The sequence below is a fragment of the Pangasianodon hypophthalmus genome, chromosome 27 (assembly GCF_027358585.1).
Source record: "Pangasianodon hypophthalmus isolate fPanHyp1 chromosome 27, fPanHyp1.pri, whole genome shotgun sequence".
In the NCBI taxonomy this organism is placed as follows: domain Eukaryota; kingdom Metazoa; phylum Chordata; class Actinopteri; order Siluriformes; family Pangasiidae; genus Pangasianodon; species Pangasianodon hypophthalmus.
The window spans coordinates 6,677,159-6,702,658 of NC_069736.1; the positions used below are offsets into that span (position 1 = coordinate 6,677,159).

Genomic DNA, 25,500 nt, shown 5'->3' on the forward strand with positions numbered 1-25,500 from the left:
AGCCTGAGAAACTTTTCCTTGTCGGAAAACTTAAAGTTACAGCTTTACCTCTGACTGTTACAAAGCACTGGCACTGGAGACTCCTTCCATAAATGTTAAATAAACGTCTCCATGCAAAACTTCACACAGGCAACAATCATACATGCTTTTAAAAGCCTTTTTACATGGAACGTCTACCATACAAGTTGAAACAATAACATTTTAGAATGAGCATATTAATATAAACCTTGAATGAGCATATTGATATAAACCTTGAATGAGCAAATTAATATAAACCTTGAATGAGCATATTGATATAAACCTTGTAGCCGCCTTCAGACGAATCGGAATTGAGCATTTAACAGCACTGTGGTATAAATAACACCAGCAGCAGACAGTTTCACTACCACCACATCCATCCACTGGAGTGGAGTGCCAGCTACTCTCCCCATTTAGTGATGCTTGTTATTGACATGTTGGCAGTCCTCAGCTGGAACGATGGCTTCTGACCTCATCAAACTACAGCGAGAAAGCTGTGATGTGACGAAAGGGTCCAAACCGTCCTTTGACACTGCAGGAGGACTGAATACCACTAGTGGCTTTTTGAAATGGTTTTCTTTCTTCCCATGCTCACTCTTTGTCCACATCATTTCCAATAATGAAGACTTGTGAGAAGTCAAGGGGAAGGGCCCAGGCACAGTCCTGGAGCAGTCAATGATTGACAAGGCAGTAAGATTACCAAGAATGGGAGTGAGTGGCCATGAGTGAAGTCTTATGGTTATACAATGCACAAAGCATGTCTTTGTGACTATCGATAAATTCAGGTGAGGTATAAGAAGGAGTGGTGGATAACACCAGAAAGTGGACTAAAGTTCACATTTAAGCCCACTACTGAATTCCTATTGTGGGTTTTAATATGTTGTTTCTCTTCTGGAAAAGAAACCTTAAATGATTTGGATATGAATTGGAGGCTCATATAGGCAACAAGTGCAGAAGTCACGTGTGTGATGAGGTGTGATGCCGTCTTGGAGACGATTTTCCAATAATAGCATATCCTGAAATGTTTTATTCCTGTTATACCACAGCAATTTTCCAGTGATTTCCAATGAGAATTTTTTTTATTAATTAAGTAACAAAAAAAAAAAAAAAAAAAAAATCATACTTTTTATTTGTTTATAGTTATGTGGATATCCTGAAACAAGTTATCACCAATGTTATAAGGGCTATAAACATTAGTTTCCTCTCCAGCCTCTCTTTTTTCTCTCTCTCTGGAAGTTAGCAAGACAAAAAAAAAAAATCTCAGCTTGTCATGCTCCCATAAAGCACAAAGTCCTCTGTCCTGCGGCGGAAAACTTAAAAGAACAAATTTACCTTTTGACTATTACAAAGCAAGTGCTTTAATAAATACTAAATAAACTTCTCTTCACAGAAAACTTAACTTTATCAACAATTACACACGTTTTTTTTTGTTGTTGTTTGTTTTAAATATATGTTTATGTGCAGCGTCCGCCATTCTACTCCCTGTGTTATTTGTTACTATGGAAACGACAGCGTTCTACAGCAAACGCCTTTATATAAACTCTGCAGCCGGAAGTGCTGTAACAGAACATTAACAAAGCCCTTCTAACCAATCAGAATCGAGCACTGAACAACGCTGTTGTTTATCATGTCAAAATATTTATTTATTTATTTATTAAATTTATTTATACTATATACACAACTTAACCAGAGTAGTGTATAGTATATAGGAAGTATATAAAAATTAGTTCACGTTTTAAGAATTTGGTGTGGTTTGATGTGATGGTAAAGTGGGCGTGGTTAACAATGGTAGTGCTAATACTGTTATTATTATTAATAGATAATAATCAAATTACTACGTCCATATTATAACAGATGTTCTTAAGATTGCGGTCTAACGTGAATGACACCTCATGAAAAATAATGAAGTGAAAAAAACAAATAAAACCCCAGAGGTGCTTAAATCTGCGAATGCCGCGTGCCTTTGAAATAACCGGTTTCATCACCGGCTTGCCCTGGGGCAGAGTTAGCTATCGGCTAGCTAGCCAAAGTAGCACCAACGCTAGTGCATCACGGGGCCTCTCTAAACCACTGTCAGTAATCAAAAAAAAAGCGAGCAGCGATCACGGCTTACCTCGATTTTATCGACGCTGCGCGCGCACCCGACCACCTTCATGCCCTGCTGGACGAGAGCGCGCGCGACAGCCGCTCCGATCCCGACCGAGGCTCCGGTCACGAGCGCCACTCTGCCTTTCCAGCGCTCCATCGGGGAGCTGAGCCGAGCGGAGGATTTCTCCAGATTAGCGACGGATCTGCGCCGAGTTTTACTCTGCAAAGCACGGCTCTGTGTCCCGGTAAAGCCAGTGGACCGTCTCCGAGCCCTGAGTGATCCTCTCTCCCTCGCCCTGTCTCCCAGTCCCAGGCGCTGATATGAACGCCCCAATCCCTGAGCTCAGGATTAAATATTACATGGCAAGGCAAAAAAGCCAAGAGGTTTTTTTTTTTATGGTTGGTGTCACCGCCCGCACTTTTTTTCTACACGACAGCTGAGTGGAGCTGGATAAGCTGTAGCAGCAATAGAGCTAAAAAAAAAAAATAAAATAAAAATCTGGAGCTGCTATTAGGTTATATAATGCCATTCAGAAAATTAAGACATTAAATAATATAGAATATACATTTAATCAAAAGATTAATCGTCGTCGTGAGTAGCTATACAGCGCCATCTAGAGGCTGATTAAAATACTGTAAAATTGAATTGGCTCTAGTTTGTATAATCGTTTTTTAAAGCATGAAATAAACCAGGTATTTTGTGCAATTTAAGGGATAGTAAGAAGAATTTAAGGCTTCATGGTTAATCTGCCTAACAAAGAGGCTAGACAAGTAGGCTTTTCTGTAAATACACACAAGAAATACACTATACTGAATGAGCAAAAGTTTGTGGACACCTAAGCATCACACTCATATGTGCATGATGAACATCTCATTCCAGATTTAGTCCTCCTTTTGCTGTTATAATAACCTCCACTCTTCTGGGAAGGCTTTCCACTAGATTTTGGAGCGTGGCTGTGGGGATTTGTGCTCATTCAGCTACAAGAGCATTAGTGAGATCAGGTGCTTATGTTGAATGAGGAGGTCTGGAGTGCAGTCAGTGTTCCAGTTCATCCTAAAGGTGTTCAGTGGGGTTGAGGTCAGGGCTCTGTGCAGGACACTCGAGTTCTTCCTCTCCAACCTTGGCAAACCATGTCTTCATGGAGCTTTGTACATAGGGACATTATCATGCTGGAACATGTCTGGGCCTCTTAGGTCTGGTGAAGGGAAACTGCAATGCTACAGCAAAGAAAGATATTCTATACAATTTTGTGCTTCCTACTCTGTGGCAACAGTTTGGGGAAGAACCACATATGGGTGTGATGGTCAGGTTTCCACAAGCTCTTGGTCATATCATGTTTCTGCCAGTTCTTCAGTAATGTCAAGTAGATTATGGAATTTGTAAATAAAGACCATTTCTGTTATTTCACAAAATTATTCATTCTAGAAATTTCACAATAGTGTACACTTGATGTCATTTGAAGCAGGTAAATAACTTGGATTTGGGAATTACTTATTGTGTTAATTGACTTTACATCACAGCGCTGTTGAATTCTCGATTCTGATTGATCAGCAGGTGTTGATTAATTTTCTATACCAGCACAGCTGCATGGTTTATATTCATGCACTCATTCTAATGTTACCAATACGATATAAACTGGCAATAAAAAAAAAAAAAAACGTGTAATTACTGACATGGTGAGGTTTTCTCAGATGTTTTAGTGTTATTGGAAGGAGTCTCCAGTATCAGCTACTTGATAGTTACAGCGTTACCTCTGACCTAAATTTTTTATTTTTTTTTAAAGTGGCTTTGCACTTTCCAGTTCTTGGTAACATGACAAGCTGGAATTTTTCTTTATTTATTTATTTATTTGTCTAATTAACTTCATGAGTGAGAGAGAAAAAAAATAGTCTGCTGAGGGAACCAACTTGTGTCAAATGATGTTCCACAATAATATATAAATGGATAAAAAGTACATCACACATCACCTGTCGTTCATTATTTTTTGTACCAGCATGCCCTGATGTTTTTTTTTAATTATTATTTATTTCTTAAATAAATTGGGTGAAAAAGACACCAAGCACTCGTTAGCTACTTAAAAACTTCCAACAAAATGTCTGGGCTGATCAACTACACTTGGGGCACAAGCAAAGTTGTGTAAAATATTCTTTTAAAACAAAAATTTGAAAAGTCATTCCAGTAATTATTCCAAGTAGAAAACACCACACACTGGTCTTAATGCATATTAATAAATATTCTTTATTATGTCAATTTTGCACATTGCGCTCAAGAGTACGCCCAAGCCTCCTTATAAATGGATGTTTCTCTCTCTGTAAAATCTTTATATTCAGATATTTTCATTTCTGTACACATTTATTGGTACAACAATTTGCCACTAAAATGAAGTGTCTCAGTAAGTGAGATGAACTGGGAAAATAAAGAGACATGTTAAATAAACAATAAGACTAGAAGACTACAAGTATCACTACAGTGACAGCCTGCAATCTTATCACGTCCACTGTGATCTTATGAACCCACTCCTAGAATCAGTAAATCCAGAAACAGCAAATAAACTACACCTGAGTGTCAGTGAGGGATGTGGGAGAAATGAGCAAGGAGCAGGGAGGAATTTAAAGTGAAAAAGAGAAAAGAGATGTAGAGACTGGAAAGATAAATGTGAAAGAAGTGGATGTGACCATTTAACTATCCCCAACAAATAAAATTAAACTTTAACAAAGAAGACACAGCTCAAGAATTCGTTCTGGTTTTGACCCCAAAATTTTCTTCTCCTTTTTTTTTTTTTTTTTTTTTCCCTTCTGCAGCAGGGGTAATCGTGAGCGTTTTTTCCCATCTGTAAAAATCGTGTTTGGTGTTTTTATTTATTTGACACTGGTCGTAGGTAGCCAATCTCCTCTGCACACACTGGAGTGGCAGTATTTGGTGAATCGGTCCTTCAGGTGCTGCCTGTACTGGTCTCGTGTGCTGTAGAAAGACTTGTTCTCCTCTACAAACGACTGGATCTCATCCTGTGTCAGGCAGTTCTCTTCATCCGATGACACTTCTGCCTCATCCTGCTTGACCACACATTATTGGGGGAAAAAAATTAGTCTATTTTTTTTTCTTCTTTCAATTGTACCTCATTTTCACAATCAAATACTTGGTCTACCACAAATTATTCATAATTATACCACAATTCTGATTGGTCAGAAGCTGCTGAATCTACACTACAACCTGAATTGTTTTTCTTATTAAGTTCAAGAGAAAGGGAAACAAAGAGAAGCTGGTGAGGGAATGGTTGTTTACAGCTGCTATAACATAAGTGATTACAGGAACCAGGTTGTTTCACTGACATTATATGTAAATATACACAGCTGTAACAACTGTAGTTGTTAGCAAATTGCTGTGGTCTGGGACATGCTGTTATTGGAAAATAATCAATGTTGTAACAAAACTAGCTTTATATCGGGCTGCATCACACCTCCCCGTCACTGATTATTTTCCTAGAACAGCAGTCTCTGCTGTGTTTTAGTTCTTATTAAGCATCCTGAGCAAGCAGCAACACTAGCAAAACAAACGCATACTACATCTAAACTCAACTACATATAAATTTGAGTTTAGCTTTTGATTTCTTCAATTATTTGTCGTCACCGTTTTGCTAATATGAACACGTCGCAATTCAGGTTTTTTTTTTTGTTTTTTTTTTAAATTACACAGACAAAATACTTTATACAGTAGATAAAGAAACACCATCTGGCATTCTCAGAATTTACAAACACAAATGTGTGTAAAATCAATTAAAAAATTAGCTATGAGATAAGAGGCAGATACCATCCATCGGTAAATATATTCCTGTCTCACAAATGTGTTGAATTTTGTGTATTTTTAAAGCACAGCCCACTCACCAGCAGCTCCATGAGACTTTTGGTGGTACAGTGCCCCTGTGTGCAGGTATCTGGAGTCTGATGGTTCAGGCTACTTGCTAGCTGTCGCTTGGTCCAGGGCAGCTGCAGGCCAGCACTGAAGCCGCAGCACAGCTTCGGGCAAGATGTCTGTTCGCTCTGGCAGCTGTGTGTGGATGGGGCAGAGGGATCGTGGGTGTTTTCTGAGAGAGGCAAGCCGCTCGGATCTCCTCTCCGGCTGCTATCTGATGGACATACATCTGCCTGGGAAACATGCTGGAGAGGAAAGTACAGAACATACAGCCTAAGATTATGGAGCAAAAATTGTGTTCTATTAATAAACAAGCAATTTTCTACAAACATTTTGTAGCAAGTTGCACAAGACATCAGTGCTGTCTGTGCACCTGGCACTTACTATAACATTCTATACAATCTAGCACACAGTGATTCTAACCTGTATAATTACTCTTCACATATCAGTTTTACCTAAATAAGTAATACTTGTACCTAAAGCCATTTATGTTGGTTTGTACTGCAATCATACTGTGATTTATTTTTATTTTTATCTAACTCATCTGTGCATAGTGTAAGACTTGATAGTGTAATGTGAAGGAGGCTTATGCTTTGCCCAGTGTAACTCACATGCTCGGTCGGAGTTAACAAGCCCCTGCTCTTCCTTTTTTTCTTCTTGTTCTTGCCTTTGGCGTGCTCTTCACAGTTTGCCCAACACTCCACGCAGCTGTCCACGCCGTCCTCCTCTTTGTCCTCTAAGCAGTGATGACTGCATGAGTACTCGGCTGCAGAGACAAGAAGGAAATCCTTAAGATTGATCATTACTAATTTAATTCATTAAAGATTATTTAATAATCTGTTCAATTTCAGCACACAAACCGACATGGCTCTGTCAAATTAAATGTACACTGCTGCAGCACGTCAGACTAAGGGTTTGAGTGTACATTATGATATGCTTCAGGCTGTCTTCACATTTGGAAATTTTTGTATAGAAAGTGCTGCTTGGAGGGTTTTTCATGCTAATATGGAAAATAACCTCTCACACAATACTACTCTCATGTGATCACAGCCTTATACGTATCAAAAAGCATGACGTTCGGTTATACTTCTGTGAATTGTTTATTCAACCATCTAGCAACAGTACAAAGAAGCTGGTACCCGTTTCGTCATGGTTACACATTCCCTCGGTGCAGGCCACGTCTGAGCCTTCCCTGGAACCCGTCTCGCTGCCTTCCATACTGGAAGAATAGCCACAGTCGCTGCCATGACTATGAGATAGCAAACCTACATACACACACAGATCAGTGCATTATGAGTCATCAATTCTCCATTATTTCCACAACAGTACACTTTATTTTCCTCGTGTCTAAACATAACAGGCCTACCTTTGACCAATAAGTATACGGAAGCAGGGATGAGTCAGTATTTTCTAGAATTCTTAATTTAACTTGATGTGCCCAAGGCTTCATGTGTAGGATGTCAATATTCCTCTGAACAAACATAGTGTTTAAAAAAGCATTGAAATTCTAAATGTACACACAATTTTGTCTTAACCGTCTAATATAAATGCACCACATGGGCAGTGAAATAATGGATTCTCCACCCTATGTAGTGCACTATATGTTCAGAGTGTGAGTCGTTTAGGATTCACCCACACAGTTTCTGCGACGTCTGTCATGTGACCTAAATCATGTGCTACTTTATAACGACTATTGATCAAACACAACATCTGACAGGAGTCTGTTTTCGTGTATGTTTGAACCATAGTCAAACTAATAAAAAAAATGTTCTGTAGAATATTTTTACACCATACCATATGTTATTGCTTAAAATACAGCTGCCGATGGGTAGAAGCTAAGCACAAAGGCATAACGCTGGGGATGAAGTCAGAGACACACCTACAACCTATATTTTACTGTTGCACAGCTACTGAATAAAAGATACACCTCCTACACTGTAGGTAACACTAAGTTCATTGCAAGTCTATTGTTGGTCACAGTATCTTGGCTTATAGGTTGTTATTGACTGTGCAATAATAGAAAATAATAATTAAAAATCAAAAATACTTATTTCACATGCATGGCTTTGCACCATCACTGGTATACACCACCTTCTGGATATACTTTTAACTGCAGAAACTGCTTTAAATTATGATTTATTATGTAACAAATATTACTGCTCTGAAGAGAGGTTTAGAGAACAGGAATTCGAGTAGGCCCTAATTAATATTTAATACCAGAGCATATATCATAACTAATGTACGCAACACACAAATGTGTATGGATTTTTGTCACCATATGAACTGGGAAGTCCTGATTTAATACATAGAAACAGATAAGTGATGTATAACTTAATAGCACAGTACTTTAAAAATGAACTGAGCTATATACCTAAAAAAAAATTAAAATAAAATAAAATAAAAATAAAAAAAAAGACCCGCAGAGACAGAAGGAACTCCCTGACATGCTGTTAGAGGGCACGAACAACCTGGGCAACCTGTTTGGTAATGGAACTCATTCATTTTCTTACAATCCATGTTTTCAGTTTTTCAGGGCTCTCTGTTACTCTGTCCATAATGTAGTATTTACTTACAAGCTCTCCAATTTAAACAATAGCAATGGTTCCACCTTACTACTGGAAAATGTGGTTAAACCACTACTGCCAATTAGCTAACTGAACTAAGCTCACCAATTATGTTTAATTAACTATGAAAAAAAAAAAAACCACCAAAAAAAGAAACAGCCACGTAAAACACAATTAACACAGTTATTTTTTACAGCCCTAAGAAAAGTACATAAAAATGTTATACCATTTTTGCTTTTGGGCGAGCCCAATATGGTGGTGGCAGGACAGCTACAGGAAGAGCTCTCGATAGGCACGATAGACTCCACACCTCCTCCAGGCTCCTCCCTGTTGCCGCATGACTTACAGCCAGTGTTCACTGAATCCTCTAAACCCTGGAGAAGGGAAGTAGAAAGATTTTGTGTGAGGTTGTGTAATAGTTTCACAAGTCCACAACACAGTGCCAAATTTAACCTTAGGGTACATCAGCTCAGAGCAGCCAGTCTCTACATGCTGGCAGTAGCAGTTAAAGTGAAAATGAAAGGACGACACAGAAAGAGGAGAAGTTCCAAAAGAGAAAGGCTGCCTTTTACCTCTCCCAAGCTCTTTTCTTTGTATCCATTGGTCTCTTGCTCAGACATGTCAAAGCCGCACTTGTTTTTGCGTCTGTTCTTGCGTTTCTGCCTCTTCTTTTCTTGCTTAAGCTCTTTTGCTCGTTCCTCCTCTGACAGCTCTTCGCAGAGTTGTTCCAGCCGGCTGATTCCCTGCACCTTTTCTACTGCCATCTATAAAGGAGAAACAGAAAGAGTTTTCAGCTTCTTAGATACACCTACCTTGTAGTTACTACACTTATTGTCCATTTTATTCCATACAGGTGCTTTCTGTAAGCTCATATAATTTGGGTGGTGGACCATTTTCAGCACAGCAGTGACACTGGCAGCTAGTATAAGTGCATCAATGGAATTGCTGAGTAATGTCAATAGTCCAAAACTGTATAACACCAAACGTGTTTTTAGTGCATCTCATACACTTGCATTGTTCACAGTGTTAATTCTCTGTAGTTAATTCTAGGCAGCACACAGTGAATATGACCTCCAGCAGCACACACTACCATGTCAGTGCCACTGAAGCGGGACGCAACAGTATCTAAACGGAAATCAGAAATCCTGTTCTTCATACCTCAAAGCTTTTGCGTAGTGCGTCGATACAGAGGTAGAAGAGTATCTGCCACGTCTGCTCCTCAGCCCGCAGCTTTTGCCAGATCCGGTGTAGCCGCTCATACAGGTGGATCCCCAGACACGTCAAGACTTCCTCCTGTGCTATGTCGATGGTCTTAGCATGCCTCTCTCTGCGCCTGCACATAATCATGATCCTTGAGGCTGTGTAGTATCCAGCACTATGTTACAAATGTCAGCCAACTTACTATTACTTACAATGTAGGGCACTCTGACATAGGCAACATGAGTGAGGTGATTCTGTACTATAAGCAAAGACTATGTAGCAAAGCTACCCTGGAAATCCTATAACTCAAAGTAATTCACAATCAGAGCTGTCTGGTTTGAATTGGTCGAAATTCTCTAACGCATACCCCAGCCTGAAAGTAGTATGATTTAACACACAGTCGCAGGCATTAGAACAGAGAAGCGTTTTCCTTAAACTGTCTTTGAGCCAGACAGCCTGCAATAACTGGCCTCAAAGACACACAGAGCCCCACGGACAGCTTGTGAACATTCCTGCAGGATTATAATGCAGAGGAAAAAAATTCCAAAATGTATGTTTTGTACCCATTTTTTAACTGGAGGGATTACAGGCCCTTTTCGTTCAGATGACACTCATTGCAAAGCTATGGCTATTATCATTTTGGTGCAAATATATAAAATGTCTAGACTTAAAATTGTATCACAGTGGACAACTTTCTATCAGAGTCTCATTTATTAATTTATTTAAAAATTGCCAACCAATAAATAAGAAACATATACAAGAACAAATTAACAAATTAAATTAAGCTTAAATGACTTACTCATATCCCCCGGCGAACTCTGGCTCAGCGCGGCCCAGCAGGTGAGCGATGAAATCGGTCTCGCAGCAGACGTGGATGTGGCGCTCGTGGGGGCAGCAGCGCAGACCCTCATAGAGTGCAGCGGAGTAGCCCTTCTCCTTACTGCAGTCCAACTCACCCACAAGGATGTTGTAGGCCCTCAGCACCTTGTTTTTACAGTCTGTGCAGAACCTGACAACCACAGAGAAAACACTGTTTAAAAATTAATTAATTAAAAAAAAAAAAAAAAAAAAAAAAGCACATTATGCACTGCATCTAGTCTGGCAACACTGTACTGTGAATTGTACTGTACTGTGCTCACTGAATTAAGATGGCCATAAGATGGCATGAAAGCTATGATTTGATTCTGAATGCTGAAGCATTAGGGCGGGGAGGGAGAGTGTTTAACAGTGTGACTGATTTCCACAACAGCCAATAGAATTAGAGATATGCTACACCTCCTGATGGATCTAAACAAATTCAACAGGGACTTAGCAAACAGGCTAAATAATGCAACCGAGAGTTTAAAGAGAGCTTGCTTTCAGCTAGGTAGGCTTTCTTACTGCCAATTTTCCCACTGTGACTTTGCCATGTTTGTTTTCCTAAAGCAGAGCAAGCACCATGCCTCAGATCGGTACTGCTCTGTCAATCATTTGTTACCAGCTCACAGCAGGTTTTCCCCCTTAGCCCCGCAGTGAGCCTCATCCAACAGTAAGCACACTGGGTTTCCCACAGGGGAGAGGAAAAAGCCTGCTGTTTAACACGAGGCAGAGAATTAAATCTATCAAGAAACGAGAATGTTGGACTAAACACACTAAAATGCCTTAATATATTCAAATGCTCGCTTGCTGTGTTATTCACACATGGACTGCTTGTTCTAGCACACACACCATGTCGGTTAGTGCAGACTGTGATGCTTCTAGAGTGACGGTTGAGATGGTTGAGCAAAGATCAGGATTCACCCACAGCTGTGTCCTGTGGGTAAATCCTGATCTTTGCTCAAACATCTCATTCTATAGAGTATTTGATTGGCCACAAATCAGATAAGTACAGGATGAGTTACCAAAAGATTTTCACCATTTTCCCAGAAATTATAAACTGTAAAATAATATTATCTACAAAACACAATTTCTATTTATATTGGCGTATTTGTGTCCACAACACCAAGAGACTCATACAAAAAGCTCTTACGTTTGAATTCAAGGGCACTTTAAAACAGAATGAAAGTGATTGTGTTGATTTGTATGTTACACGTTATAAAACTTCAGTAATGATCAACAAATGATATACTGCGCAGTTATAATTAGAACATGAGAGAAATCTATCAAGTGTGAAAATGTGTGTATCCAACTGGGTGGATATAAAGAATCTGTTCATAAAGCATGAATAAATGTCACATAGCTGGGCTTGAGAGAAGGCGATCATTCCAAGCATACAATGTTTGGATACAACAGGTTTACCTGTGTTTACGCAAGTACGTCTCCAGCGTCTCCAGTAAACAAGCACTGTCGATCAGAACCACCTCTTCCCGGCACTCCTGAGACATCAGCTCCCATACATCCATCCAGCTCCCTCTGCAACACAGTCGCCACAGTCACCAAACACGCAAACTGTCTCTACGACTACCAAACAGCCAATAACCAGGCAGGACCTGCTTAAACTGAAGTGACTTAAAGCACCTGTTTTACAGCCCCAAAATCACTTCCTAAACTCGACAGGTGACATGATTTCAGGATTAAGAATTTATTTATCCAAGCTAATTCAAGGTCATAAACCTGACAGAAAGGTAACATGGGGCTTTCCTGTACACAGCATTCTTGTCGTTGCTTAGTAACAGCATTGCTGCTGGAAGTAGGAGCTGTGCTGCCTACCTGCCGGGGGTCCGAAAGAGCCAAAAGGGGAAAACAATCCTACACCTGACCTCTTTCCTCACTGCTGCAGCATTGTGTTTTTCTAGCACTAACTCTCTCTCCGCAGTCTCCTCTCTACAGCATCATGAGCACGCCAGGGGACAGGGCTTAGAGATGTATCAACATACACCAGTCACCTAGCACTAAATGAAAATGGTCAGGACAGCAAGCACACTCTTCTACACTTTCAAAACCAAAGCAATGCTGTAGGATTAGAAATATTGGTGAGAATAGACTTACCCCAAGGGTTTGGGCTTGTGTGTGTCTAAAGAATGCAACTGACAGCGTTTGTTCTTTTTGCTTTTGGGAATGGAGTCAATAACGTCGTTCAACTTTGACCTACAAACAAAGAAAATTATAAATAACGTTGGTACAAGTAACACAGACACTGAACAGAAATAAACACTCAGCACCTTCAGTGTTCTATTGCACACAAAACAGATTGAGACATAATACAATAATGTTCATCATCACAGCACTGTTGAATTCTCAAACCTGATTGGTCAGAAGGTGATCATTAATTTTCTATAAACACCAGTTTTGACAATAGTGCCAGGTGTAAATCAAATTGCAGGTTTATATTAATGCGCTTCTTCTAATATGTTGCGGTTTCTATAGTAACGGCTAATTCAGAGGGCCTCGTTATGGCATATGCTCTAACACGCGGCTAATAATAAATGGATTGAAAACATTTTATTTAACAAAGTAAAATGTGTCGTTTTCTGTAAGGACATGTTTAACATTTATGGAAGGAATCTACAGTGTCAGCAGTTTGTAAGAATCAGTAAGGTTTCTCCCACGACGGCAATAAGAACAGAAGGCTTAGTGCTTTGTGGTTTTTTCGTCTTATTAATTCAGGAGAGGAAAAAAAAGAGAATCTGTTGAGATAACATCTATTTATAGCTACTATAAGTTAAGTGATAACAGAGCTAGCTTGGCTCCCAGATGTTCAACAACATTAAATGTAACCATAAATGGTTAAAAAACACAAATATTTCCTTCATTAATAAATCAAAAAATTGTAATCGTTGACTAATTGCTGTGTTATAAGAGGAATAAAATGCTTTGGGATGTGTTGCTATAGGAAAGTAAAATAAACAACACCCCCAACAGTATGACACAGAATAGGGGAGAGGGAAGGGGGGGGAACAGCAATACAAAATTGTGAATTCTTTCAAGGGGCTGAGGCCAAGACATACAATACTCCTCTACAGAATGTGACATGACAAACAAGCATCACGGGTTCTTCTTCTTCCTTTTTTTTTTTTTTAAACTTTACTTCATTTCATTTGAATGACTTCGGTGACCAAAAAGGACTATTTTTGTATTGGTGATGATTCTCTCTTACCCGTGGACGTAGAAGAGTGTGTAGAGTTTGCGGGGGTCTGCCAGACAGGCCCTGGCGACGGACAGCACACCAGCTGAGCCCACAGTCAGCGGCTCCAGGGCAAAGTAGCCCGAGTCTGTGAGCTGAGCGAAGAGCCGCTCGACGCTGCGTCTGCAGCCCACGCATGGCACCAGCTGCGAGAGCGCGTTGAACACTTCACGTGACATCACCATCAGGGCCATGCTCAGGTCCTGCTGCTTCAGCATGCTGTGACGCTGCAAAGAGAAAGCATCTGATACAGTCATCAGCTTCCACATACACTGTTTGAAATGGAAAAAAAAGCTTTTCCAGAAAAAAAATAATAATAACAACACTATTCATTTATATAGTTCCTGCAGATTAGTAACTGCATAAAATGCCAAGCTCAAAGCATAACCTATTGGGTTACTATAATATCACTCTCACTATCACATAGCACTGCAATAGTTCTTACGCAATAGCCTTACCTCAATAAACTGCTTAATCTGGGAACTGTTGGTCTGATGACTGTCAAAGTGCAATACAGTGTGAGGAAACTCCATCACCATCTGGACAGGAGGGAAGTAGGCAAATGATAGTGAGATTAATAATCATGATAAAGACACGTCATGTATTTCACTTCTCAGGTGGATACAGTGCTTTTCCACTGTACGGCGCAGTACAGCACGGTAACTCTTGCTGTTGACTTATGCGTACTAGGATTATATCCAGATTGGGATTATTACCCACATGCAACTTCATATGCACTTTAGAACTAGCTAGCCCGGATTTTAATCCGAGATGCATTTTATCTGAGTGAAAATGGATCCTTCTCTCCAAGCCACAGTTTGGGGGGGACTCATTTTATTTTTTACCTCAAAAACATGTGCCACATGACTACCAAAGTTAGCACCTTTGGAGAGATTAAAAACTCGCAACTCTTGAATCAGCAACCATCTTTTGCATAAAACAATTGGAAGCAAGGAACACAGCAAGCTAGCAGTCAAGTGCAAAGACTTGTTTTACATGTTACTCATGATACAGCAATCAGATTTCAGTTGGACTAACTGGAGGAGGATTTGAATACAAGTGCAATTGGCTAAAATCTCATCAGGATACGTTCCATATGCAAGGAGCATGATACGGTCAGGTATAATCGGCGTTACGCTCTGATTAAAAATCAAATTTGAATTGTGGGAAAGGAAAATGTTGCATCTAATTGCATTCTGGATTGTTCTATAATCCAATAGTTCAGCTGCAACTACAGTTTGGACACAAGATGTGCAATATTGACAAAAAAAAAAAAAAAAAAAAAAAAAAGGTTTGTAAGAACGAGTCTGTCTGCTTCTAATACAGATTAGCCCCTTATACACATGAGCATGACATCTAGACTTTAAGTGCTAGCTAGCAGTTCTGCACATCTAACCCATGCTCTTATGGGAACAGATGTGTAGGGATGTGATTCAGGATCAGAAACAACCATCTTACCGTGAGCGAGTCATCAATGTATAAGGGAATTTGTCTCGCGAGGAAACGGTAGTCCTCTTCTCCGTCTCTGCAAACAGCTACCAGGCGCGCCATGTCTTCTCCTAGCTACTGTCGACGGAGCGCTGCCTGTGGACATAACAGAACAGGGCAATAGGCGTGTTAATGTCTTTTTTTTTTTTTTTTTTTAAAATAATAATTTAAGAGTTGCCACCATGTTTGTGTTTGCAAAAAAGACAAGTAGAAAAAAAAAAAAAAAAAAAATTAATATCATCCCACTGAAGGCAGTTCTACATGGAATTTAACGTTTCTGCCCTCGACCTAGTCATAAAACTGCTGAGAGGAGCTTTTCCTAAGGATTCGGAAAAATGTGTTCCAAGCAGGGTCGATCCTGTTGGTAGGAATGACTGCATGTTTCCATAAGCATATTCTGACAGTGATTGGCTCATGTTGGTGTGTGTGTGTGTGTGTGTGTGGTAAACTTATAAACAAAAATCACAATTCACATTTACATGTTATAAGAAACGAATGATTACAAAATGATGGCAATTTTACACAAAAAAAATATTTGAAATGCTAGCACATTTCAGACATATAATTAACTATTACAACTGTTATATAACAGTTATTAAATGGTATAATTAACAGATAAATAATTAAGACCACAGCTTAAGCCCTCTTTGGACAGGATTAACTGTACGTGTTTTGCAGTGGTGCTGTTGTAGAGAATTATCAAAGCCTTTTACTATTACTAGGTGTTACATAACTTTTCTTAGCAGCATCCCTGACTACATTCATACACATTGCAATACCCTTAGGATCAATACAACGTTTACATCCTCATTAAATATTTCAAACACATTAAGTCAAGCGGATGACTGGTGGCAACTATGTTAGGATTTCATCTTAAGTGACACAGGGATCATCTGGAATAACGTAACCCTGAAGTGCTTTGTGAATTATGCTGAAAAATATAAAACGCCTTAAACTGAGTTTCCCCGTAAACAAGCCAGTTTTCCGTCCAACATTTACTATAATAATAAATAAACCAACAACTGCCTTTTATTTAATAATAAAAAAAAAAAAAAACACTCATGATTTTCATAAAGAGCCAGGTATATGTCTTTGCGAAGGCAGATGTTCTCAAAGCAGGTCCACAAACTTATAAAAATGATTATGTTTATGAAAACTACGAGAGTTTTTATAGCTGTGGACTTGAATTGGGAAGTGAATGGGTTTAATCTAAAGCTCAGTAATTCTGAAAGCTGGAGCTGATGTGTGCTGCTGCTGCTGCTGGTGGAAAGTTCAGGAACACAAAGCTCTATGCCTCTAATAAACAAACAAAATATATCTCAGTGTACACTTTTGAATAATGTTCATGAAAGAAATTTGAACTGAGGACGTCTAATGAATTGATTTTACAGTTAAAACCATCCCTGGCTACAAATCATCTGAGAAGCCCTGAGCTAAAGGTTATTATTCTCTAATCACAGAACAGCGAGTGCTAGCTGACTGGCTAACAGCTGGTGACGCCCTGTAGCACCTTAACATGGTGGTTTTTACAATTAACAACCAGCTACAGCAAAAGAACAAAGTGAAAATGGCAAAGTTACTGTTTAGTTCACTCCAAAATACAAGCCACTTTGTTTTAAAATTACAACCTAATTCCAGGGGTCATCTCTATAAACCAGCTAGCGAAGTTACTTAACCTGCTAACTACGTGGCTAGCTAACTAGCCTAGCCTAGCTAACTGTCCTAATTTTTCAAACAAGTTAAGCGCGCAAACACGTTAACTTTTTCGTTAAATTGAATGGAAATTTTTTTCCCACATAATGCAACAAGTAAAACTAAAAGATAGTTATTTTTTTAAATATATATCTATATAGACATAGCAAACATTAGCTAGGTTACACTTGCACTACGACTTTGACAGCCAGCAGGCAGGCAGTTAGCATGCTAAGAACATGCTAATGAGGTAGATAGTATCAGACTTGAGCAGCTGACTAGCTATAGCGAAGCACCGAGCCTGGTTAGTTATATGCAAGCTGTTTGCAGGCTAAGTCCAGAAGCAGTATGACCTAACTAGAGGCAAATAAAAGTTTGAACGCAACATGCATTCAAAGCACAGAGGACACTCAGTGTATCGTCTAGCTAGCTTGGTCACGGGTTAGCTAGCTAGCTAACAAGCCTACTGTTACTTAATGGAGCATGCTAACAAGCTAGGCTAATGGTGACAGCTTAGCAAGCTGATGTTAGCTACTGAGCTGCAGCTACAAGTGACCGCGGCTGCTTTCTAAATAGAAATGTTCTCCAGGATAAACTACAAAACGCCAAGCCATGACTTTAATTAAGCACATATATGTATATATTAGTAAAACACACGGTTTAAAAACATAAACACTGACAGAGGCTAGGTTTCTGCTCGCTACCTTCACACAGCCTGAGGATCCGCAGCCGAGCGACACCGGAGCGGCTTGACAACCGCGAGCGCAGGAAGTGAGCGCGATTAGCCGGAGTTTAACATCACTGCTAACATCACTCCCTACATGACCTACCGTGCTGTAATAGCTACAGTGCTGCTGCAAAATAAATAAGTAAATAAACGCACCCCATAATCACACTTACCGATATCAAAAGTTGCCGGGTTTTTTTTCACAAAAACAAACAAGTGCGACACAGACGCGGACGCGGCGACCGAATTTCCTAGTGACCTTTGCCCCCGTGATGACGCAATAACCAGTCCAGGTCTCACAAAGCTGCAGGAGCGTTTGTGGCTTCTGCAGAAAAATAATTCTCTTTTAAGAAAAAGTCTCTTTTAAGATGATTCATAATTGTTACCCTCTAAATTATAACAGTATTTCACCCAATTGTTAATTTTGTCATCACTTTCAAGAAACAACTGACCACTTTATTTTGGAATTGTGTGTATTGCAGTGTTTTGCGTTGACTTTTCAAATTTTTTTGTCAAAAAATTGTAAATAAAAAAAACAAACAAACAAAAAAAAAAAAAAAAAAAAAAAAAAAAAAAGAATTTATCCCCAAACTTCTGTATTAGGCAAAATTTTATTTTATTTATTTATTTATTTATTTATTTATTTATTTATTTGGGATTTTTGTGATTTCCTTGAAATTAGACTCTTCCCATGTAAAGTTTATCATTATTTTATTAGTACTCCTTGCAAAATTTTATATTCATAAGTGTAAATTTTCAACAAAATACCTTCTATTTTTATTTTCAAGATGCTTTAGTTTCTTTTCAGAATTTCATTTACTGTTGGATCCTCTGGATTCTCATTTTTTTACACTTGCAAATGTTTAATGTTTTGTTATACCTTGCAAAAAAAAAAATTAATAAAAACATTAAAATAAAATGAAACTGATAGGCTATTACACTTGACTTATGCTATAGGCTACCATCTCATAATTTTTTAGAGTAACCTCTTAATAGGCAGTTGTTGAATGTTTAGTTAGAAGCCCTTAGGAACGATGTTGCCTCTCAAACATCTACAAATAAAGATGGTGTGAATGGTGAAAGAAAATACAGGACTATTTGTATAAAATGTGATTTATACTTTTCAATGAAAGATAGATTTCTTTATTTTTCTACATAAAGTAACCATGCTATTGAACCTATTGTTCATTTCTTTCGCTTACATTGCAAATATTTTATTTTATTGACAAGAACAAATTCCTCAACACTTTGCCTAGATTTGAAGTCTTTCTTGCTGAAAGTTCCCATACTGTAAACTCTCATAAACTCATTAATAATAATATGAATAACAAATTTCTTAAGAACTATGATCTTATTTTTTCCTGCTGATTCAGTTTTCCTTTATTTGCCTGTTTGTATATTTTTCCTTCTCTTTTCTTTATGCTCTTTGTATCTCTTTGTATATGTAGTGCTGTTTTCTTTGCAAAAAAAAAAAAGATACAGGACTATTTGTATATTAAACATATAATATATAAAATATTAAATATGGGAACTATGACGAAGAAGCCCATATAAGTTTTTTTTATTTTTTGATAAATCTTATTGGCTAAGCATTTTAATTATTTATTGATTTATTTTTTTATTTATTTGATAAATATAATTTATTATAAAAAAATTGATAATACCCGTGATAAATTTGTATTTATTGATATAGCTGTATTTGTATTTATAAGGTTACTACGTGTCTTTTCGGGCTTTATCAGGTTTTTTTTTTTTCTCCCCCGGGGTAATGTTATATTGTGTCTAAGCCCCTGTTAGTTGATTGTAACTTGAATGCCATCTTGCTGTAACATTCTTAGTTTTCATTGCATTGAATAAAAAAAAGATACAGGACTAGCTCTTTTATCATATATATATATATAAACACACACACACACACACACACACACACACACACACACATACTTCCAATCATTTTGAGTCAGTGAGACACTTCAGTAATAGGCTAGCTTATGCACTAGGGGGCATTCAATCTCCAAGGTGTTATTTATCTAGCTGTAAAGGAGAAATATTTGACATATTCTAAAGAACCATGGAAATGTTTTTGTTAAGACTCACCAAAAACCATTTTCTCTAACATGTCTGGTAATGGGGGACACATATTTTCCATGGTTTAGTCCTTCTATCTGAGCCTCAGTTACATGCTTAAGACATTATGTATTTGTAGCATCTTATTTCATATTCACTGAAAATATTTAGCACATTTTCTGACAGGAAAATCCAGGATTTAAAAACTGATATGTAAGGTTTTATTTTTTCTTTAATATCCCCACTGCTGAAAAGAATTTAATCATTAGACAACATAACGATTTCTGGTGGTTCCTAATGGGTTTTAATGTGTAACTGTACTGAAAGAAGGCCCTATTTTATATTTATATTTCTACTGAACAGAAACCTATATACTCTAGTACATATACACTAGCACTATACATATTACAAAGTAACCAAGCACCAAGCCTAACTTACACTTTATTATTTATTTTTTTTAACCACTACAGAACTTTTACATTAAAAAAACCTAATTACACTGTAGTACTTCTGTAGGTTATTGTAATTCTATTTTACCTCTGGCACATTCTATAAATTGTTGTGTATTTATCTCTGTATATGTGTTTTCTGTTAAATAATTTGTTATTTTTTGGCAGAATCAATCTTTTAGTATGTTACAACACTGTAAGTAAAGTTTAGTAAGAGAATTTCATGCACATATGGAATATAAGAAACCTTTTGTATATTTTTAAACGCTGATATACATAAATATAACTTATATATATAAAAGTATATAGTATATACCTTCTAACTTCTTCCTGGAGTCTGTTATTCACCTTGATTAGTAGACATTCTCTTGCTATAATTGTAATATCGAAACAATAAGAGCTTCAGCATCTTGTTGTTTAATAACAAAAATAAAAATATATACTCAGATTTTGATATAAAATGTATTTGAAGCAGGGAATTTTCCCTATAAATACAGCAGAGGTGCTAGTGTCTATGGTGTAATTGTAGCATACAGAAAATTCACTGAAGGGGAAAGGACGCAGGATACAAAATACGTGTTTGTGTGTTGCGGTTACCTTCATTTTGTGCCAGTTTTATCTAGGTGAACTCTGACCTGTGAATTCACCAGACAAGAGAAATTAAGTAGGCGGGACAAGAGAAACTAAGTAGGCGGGGCTATGGTCAATAAAAAAAAATGGAGGAGCATTAAGTAGCAGACATTTGCCTCGCTGTTTTATTATTATTTCTTGCCACACATCTGAACAAAAATATGTATATGAGAGTTTTTGTGTTAAAATAATTTTTTTTCTACTAGAATTTGACACAGATGAGTCCATTTGTTTCCTATGTAACCCTTCACCATGAAAACAGATTTAATAATAACCCTAACCCGAGGATTAATAGTAATATTTACATAAGGCAGTCTTTATGACAGCCAGGTTGTGTCTTCCTTATTGATATTAAAACAGGCATGTCTGCATTGTATGAGCTCACTTTAAATATTTTATTTGATATATCACAAAGTGATAAATACATAACAGCTTGGTCATAATTATTACCAACAATCTTGTTCAAATGATATCTTCACAGCAGTGATTAATCTAAACTGATTAAAACAAGGGGAAAAAAAAATCACCAAAATTTAATTGTAATATTATTCAGATGGAAAATGAATATAATTAAACTGTTTATGAACATGTAAGACAGTAAAACACAAACCGCAAAGAAGTCGTTGCTTTTCAAAGTGTCTACGAGTATGTTAGTTAATCCGGTCATTACATTCGCCAGCAGGAAAAACAGCAGCTGATTCCTGTTCACAGACTGAATTAAACACAGCGCGTTCAGTTTGTTCCCTATTTTCCGTTCTGTTTCTGAACGACGATGAGGATTCCAGGAGGTTGACACAGCAGAGAAATTGGACACCACTTTGGCAAAAAGCAATGCAATATCAGCTATGCCCAAACAGGAAAGAAAAAACAAGGACTGTGCTATGGTCCATATACAGAACGGCAGGTTGGCCATGCGACGTGAAACCGGCTCTAAGTGCATCTGACAGGCATGTAAAGCAACCCAGAGCCCAAAGCTTCCCAGGAGAAGGTTCCGGATAACTCGTATCCAGTCCTTGACCAGAGTTCTAGCTTGCATTAGATAGACACCAACCTGAACTCCAGCCATGTAGACAGCGACGTAACCCACTACAGAGAATATTCCTTCTTTATTGGCTTGCACGAAGCTACTGCGCTCAGTGTTCTGAGTGAGAAATGATTTCAGATCTGTTGTCTCTAAGACGACTTGGTAAGCTCCACTGATCAGCAAGGACAAGAGCCAGGAGATGTTGATGGGAAACACGGCGAGTATAGCCGAAGCCACCACTCTCACTATGGCTAAAGTGAAAAAGAAGTTCCAGTGCAGCCCGTATTCGGTGACGTGTTCGTGATAGCCTGTCGATTTCACGCTCGCCAGCCTTGCAAACCCAAGCACAACCAGGGGCCAGACGGAGCAAATCTGCTTCGCCAAATGGCTCAGTTTCGAACCCTGTACTTTTTTCCCTCTAGCTTCAGGACACACCATTGCATTGGCCATAACATAAGCTCCGACTCCGAAGTCCATAACCCCTGTCCCGTACGTCTCAGTTTTGGCGTATCGTCTCGGAAATACACTAAAGTCCACAGCTAGGATGCTGATAGCCGTCTTGACGTTGACCAGCACCCTGAACGCGGTCAAAAAAGGCACCAGTTTGGACTCGACATGGCTGTGTTCAAATCTGTCAATCAAACTCTGATGACTGGCATGCTTTTTATTCCTTTTTGAGTACAATATAGAAACTGCACAAATATCAGTGACAGCTATAACTAATACAACCCAATGAAGGATGTCACTAAGGACAGTGCATGAGAGGACCAGCGGTGTTATGAGCAGAGTGAAATCCAAAAGCAGGTGAGCACTGCTGCTGAGAGGGAGAACACCTTTATTCAGGTGAAACACTAGTACGAACAAGCCTCGGCCGAGAAGACAGAGTGGGGCGAGGAAGGATCCGAGAGACACTTCCGTCAGCGTCGTGCCGTTGAGGTTGCTCACGAAGGCGACTTTTATTTCCGTTTCAGCCATTGCCTAGGAGAAAGAAGACGTTATATGAAATACTACATTGCATAATGCAGAAAATTTTTTTAATTGAATGATATTTCTCATAACGATACAACTGTTTGCTGGTAATAGTGAAAGGTGATATTACTAAACTGTAACCCTTTCTAAATAAAGGATGACACGAATGATGTTATTTTCTCTTTTTGCTTCCTCACCTTGTTTTGGTTTTAGATAGCTTGACTTTAATCGTTAATCTGTCCACTAAAAATGACATTTTATAGCATGTTATATCAGGAAATGTTTTTTTTTTTTTGGCGAAATGTAGACAAACATGCGAGGTGGTCAGATGGAGACAGCTGTAAAGTCATTTTTAGACTATGTGACTTCAGTGGTGTTTCAAGATTATTACTTGTCACGCTGTCATTTTTTTTTTAAATCTCAGAGTATGATCATTGCTAGTTTTGTGGTATAGCTACAAATACAGTAGTGTCAATGATGAAATGTAAACTAATCATGCTACAAGGCCGTGGTGGCTGAACAGTTAAGGCTGATCAGAAGGTCAGGGATTCAAACCCCCAGCACTGCCAAGGTGCCACTGTTGGGCCCTTGAGCAAGGCCCTTAACTACATCTGCTCCAGGGGAGTTGTATCATGGCTGACCCTGCACTCTGACCCTGCGCTCTGACCCCAGCTTCCTGGGATATGTGAAAACTGTTGCATTTCATTAGCTCTGTACTCGTGCTCTGCACAATGACAATAAAGTCGAATCTAATGGACACAAACAAACTTTGAATAATGCTTGTTTGTGTCACCCCATTTTCTGCACGAGTCCGGATCGCAAAGATTGATGATGTAAGCAGAATACAGTAATTTTCTTTCACAGAAAATTCGCAGGTCTGTCGTTAGAGGGTCTTCAGAGGGTCTTCAACACATGTTATCTCAGTCTGTTATAGAATTCGGTCAAGGTTTTACTGGGATCACATCATACAGTGTGACAACTCTTAAACGACCTCTGTAATCACACAGTCTAAAACTAGCTTTAGTCTGTCCAGCTATCTCACCTTACCGTACACTCTGCTCAGACAGATCAGCATCTAGGTTCAAGGTTCTTTATTTGTCACATACATTACATACATGTGATGTATTAATGTAGTGAAATGTTTTTCCTTCGTGCCTCATCCCAGTGATGCAGAATAAAACAGAATATAATAAAAGCCGAATATAGTGAATAAAATAGAAAAATAGAATAGAATAGAATCTATTAGACAAGATATAGATGTTATATGTAAAAATATATAAAAATATGTTTAGAAGCTTGGAGGAATCTTAGCAGCTTTTAGAGGCCGTAGTGTGCAAAAGCGTGCAAGAGTTTTTGTTTGTCCATAGCGCAATTGTTTGTGTATGAGTGCTTCAGCGTTTATGCTAGTATAACACCACTGTGCTCGTCATCTTGTGGCTGGCTAACTAGCCGAGCCGAGTCTCTGCCGTAACTCAGTGCAACAATGTTAAATAGCTGTAACTTTGAGTTCAGCGTTTGCGCTTTCCACTGCTTCTAGACTGGAGTTCTCATTAACACACCACTGAACATTGCTGGGAAATGGCAAATTAAAACAAAAGCTCTTTTTGTTTTTAGGAGCGAACCATGAAACCTAATGGTTATCCCTTATGTTTGAGATAGTTGGATTTTTTTAATCCTATTAAACTACATTGCATTTGCACTAGTAACGCCCCCTGTGACGTCAGAGCAGCACAAAACTACTAACTTCTCACAGGGATAATAAGATTTCAGCACCAGGCCATGAATTTTAACCAGAACCACTAAACACATCACAATTTTTTCAATATAAGCATATTTAATGTTTTTGAGGGTGAAGTTTTCCTTTAAATTCCGCCATCACAGAGATTTATCCATTAAAACTACTGAACATTTGATTTAGAGCTAACTTATATGTACTGAAGCAGAATGGATCACACAAGATGCAGACCTACCTTTGAGGTAGCTCTTCTGAGGACTGAGGACTTCTGTTTTTCACTATTTTACTCTTGACTTAGCTGTGAGCATTCCTTCTAATCAGCACTGACCGGTCTGTCAGGTCAAGTCCAGGATAAATAAGCTGCATATTGTATTAAAATGTATCAGGATTCACGAATTAATTATTATTATTATTTTTTAAATATGCGGGTTCCACGATCTCATCAACTAAATATTGAACTTTCTGTTTTTCCGGATATTTGAAGTGTTTTTGTTATACTTGACTCTTTACGGCTTTTTCGCATGCTTCCTGTTAGCGTCTCTCGGGGCGTTCCTGTGTACTACGTCACCAGATGGGCGGGGTTTGTCGTGACGTTTGTACTCGTCCCACTTCCTGCGCCAAGATTGGCTAATTATTCTACTTCATTTTAACACACCTGATTAAACTCCTCAGGTAATTATTAAATGAACTAATTCTGGATTAGAAGAAAAACTATTTAGTATTAAAATATATATTACTGTATAAACAATATAGTTTGCAGATTATTTTCATTCAATCATTACTCATTTCTTTTGCACTATTACTTACTACAGTACTATTGTTCATAAACACATACAG

At 38.3% G+C, this 25,500-nt stretch overlaps 3 protein-coding genes across 6 annotated transcripts in view; all 3 read right to left on the reverse strand.

Moving 5' to 3' along the window:
- The window catches only part of dhrs11a (dehydrogenase/reductase 11a), a 30,764-nt gene extending 28,308 nt beyond the window's left edge, over positions 1-2,456 (reverse strand). Inside the window, exon 1 of the mRNA XM_026921535.3 lies at positions 2,132-2,456. Coding sequence (XP_026777336.1) covers positions 2,132-2,263 — 132 coding nt within the window. The 5' untranslated portion in view covers positions 2,264-2,456. The remainder of the gene's footprint in view (positions 1-2,131) is intronic.
- A 1,869-nt stretch (positions 2,457-4,325) lies between these two features.
- On the reverse strand, positions 4,326-18,078 carry ggnbp2 (gametogenetin binding protein 2). Of its 4 annotated transcripts, none has more exons than XM_026922344.3 (14): positions 17,963-18,078; positions 15,341-15,466; positions 14,341-14,421; positions 13,856-14,109; positions 12,748-12,846; positions 12,058-12,171; positions 10,580-10,789; positions 9,739-9,913; positions 9,153-9,344; positions 8,807-8,954; positions 7,156-7,281; positions 6,628-6,782; positions 5,989-6,261; positions 4,326-5,160 (listed from the first exon to the last, which is right to left on the reverse strand). In XM_026922344.3, the coding sequence occupies exons 2-14, from the start codon at positions 15,431-15,433 to the stop codon at positions 4,966-4,968; spliced, it is 2,115 nt and encodes a 704-aa protein (XP_026778145.3). In that variant the 5' UTR covers positions 15,434-15,466; positions 17,963-18,078; the 3' UTR covers positions 4,326-4,965. The 4 variants fall into 4 exon arrangements, with proteins under 4 accessions (XP_026778145.3, XP_053086569.1, XP_026778146.3 ...); XM_053230594.1 differs by lacking the exon at positions 17,963-18,078 and adding an exon at positions 17,767-17,914 and having other exon boundaries at positions 4,326-5,157; XM_026922345.3 differs by lacking the exon at positions 17,963-18,078 and adding an exon at positions 17,767-17,914.
- Positions 18,079-21,306: 3,228 nt separating this feature from the next.
- On the reverse strand, positions 21,307-25,230 carry pigw (phosphatidylinositol glycan anchor biosynthesis, class W). Its single transcript, XM_026922219.3, has 2 exons — positions 24,899-25,230; positions 21,307-22,937 (listed from the first exon to the last, which is right to left on the reverse strand). The coding sequence occupies exon 2, from the start codon at positions 22,932-22,934 to the stop codon at positions 21,459-21,461; it is 1,476 nt and encodes a 491-aa protein (XP_026778020.3). The 5' UTR covers positions 22,935-22,937; positions 24,899-25,230; the 3' UTR covers positions 21,307-21,458.
- Positions 25,231-25,500: the final 270 nt, after the last annotated feature.

Bases quoted from the DNA above. Each gene is read 5' to 3' on its own strand.
- ggnbp2 (XM_026922344.3), bottom strand. From the start codon at position 15,433: ATGGCGCGCCTGGTAGCTGTTTGCAGAGACGGAGAAGAGGACTACCGT. The intron at 12,172-12,747 runs GTAAGTCTATTC...ACTGTGTTGCAG, and splicing joins CACAAGCCCAAACCCTTGGG to AGGGAGCTGGATGGATGTAT. The intron at 9,914-10,579 runs GTAAGTCATTTA...GATTATGTGCAG, and splicing joins GAGTTCGCCGGGGGATATGA to GCGCAGAGAGAGGCATGCTA.
- pigw (XM_026922219.3), bottom strand. From the start codon at position 22,934: ATGGCTGAAACGGAAATAAAAGTCGCCTTCGTGAGCAACCTCAACGGC.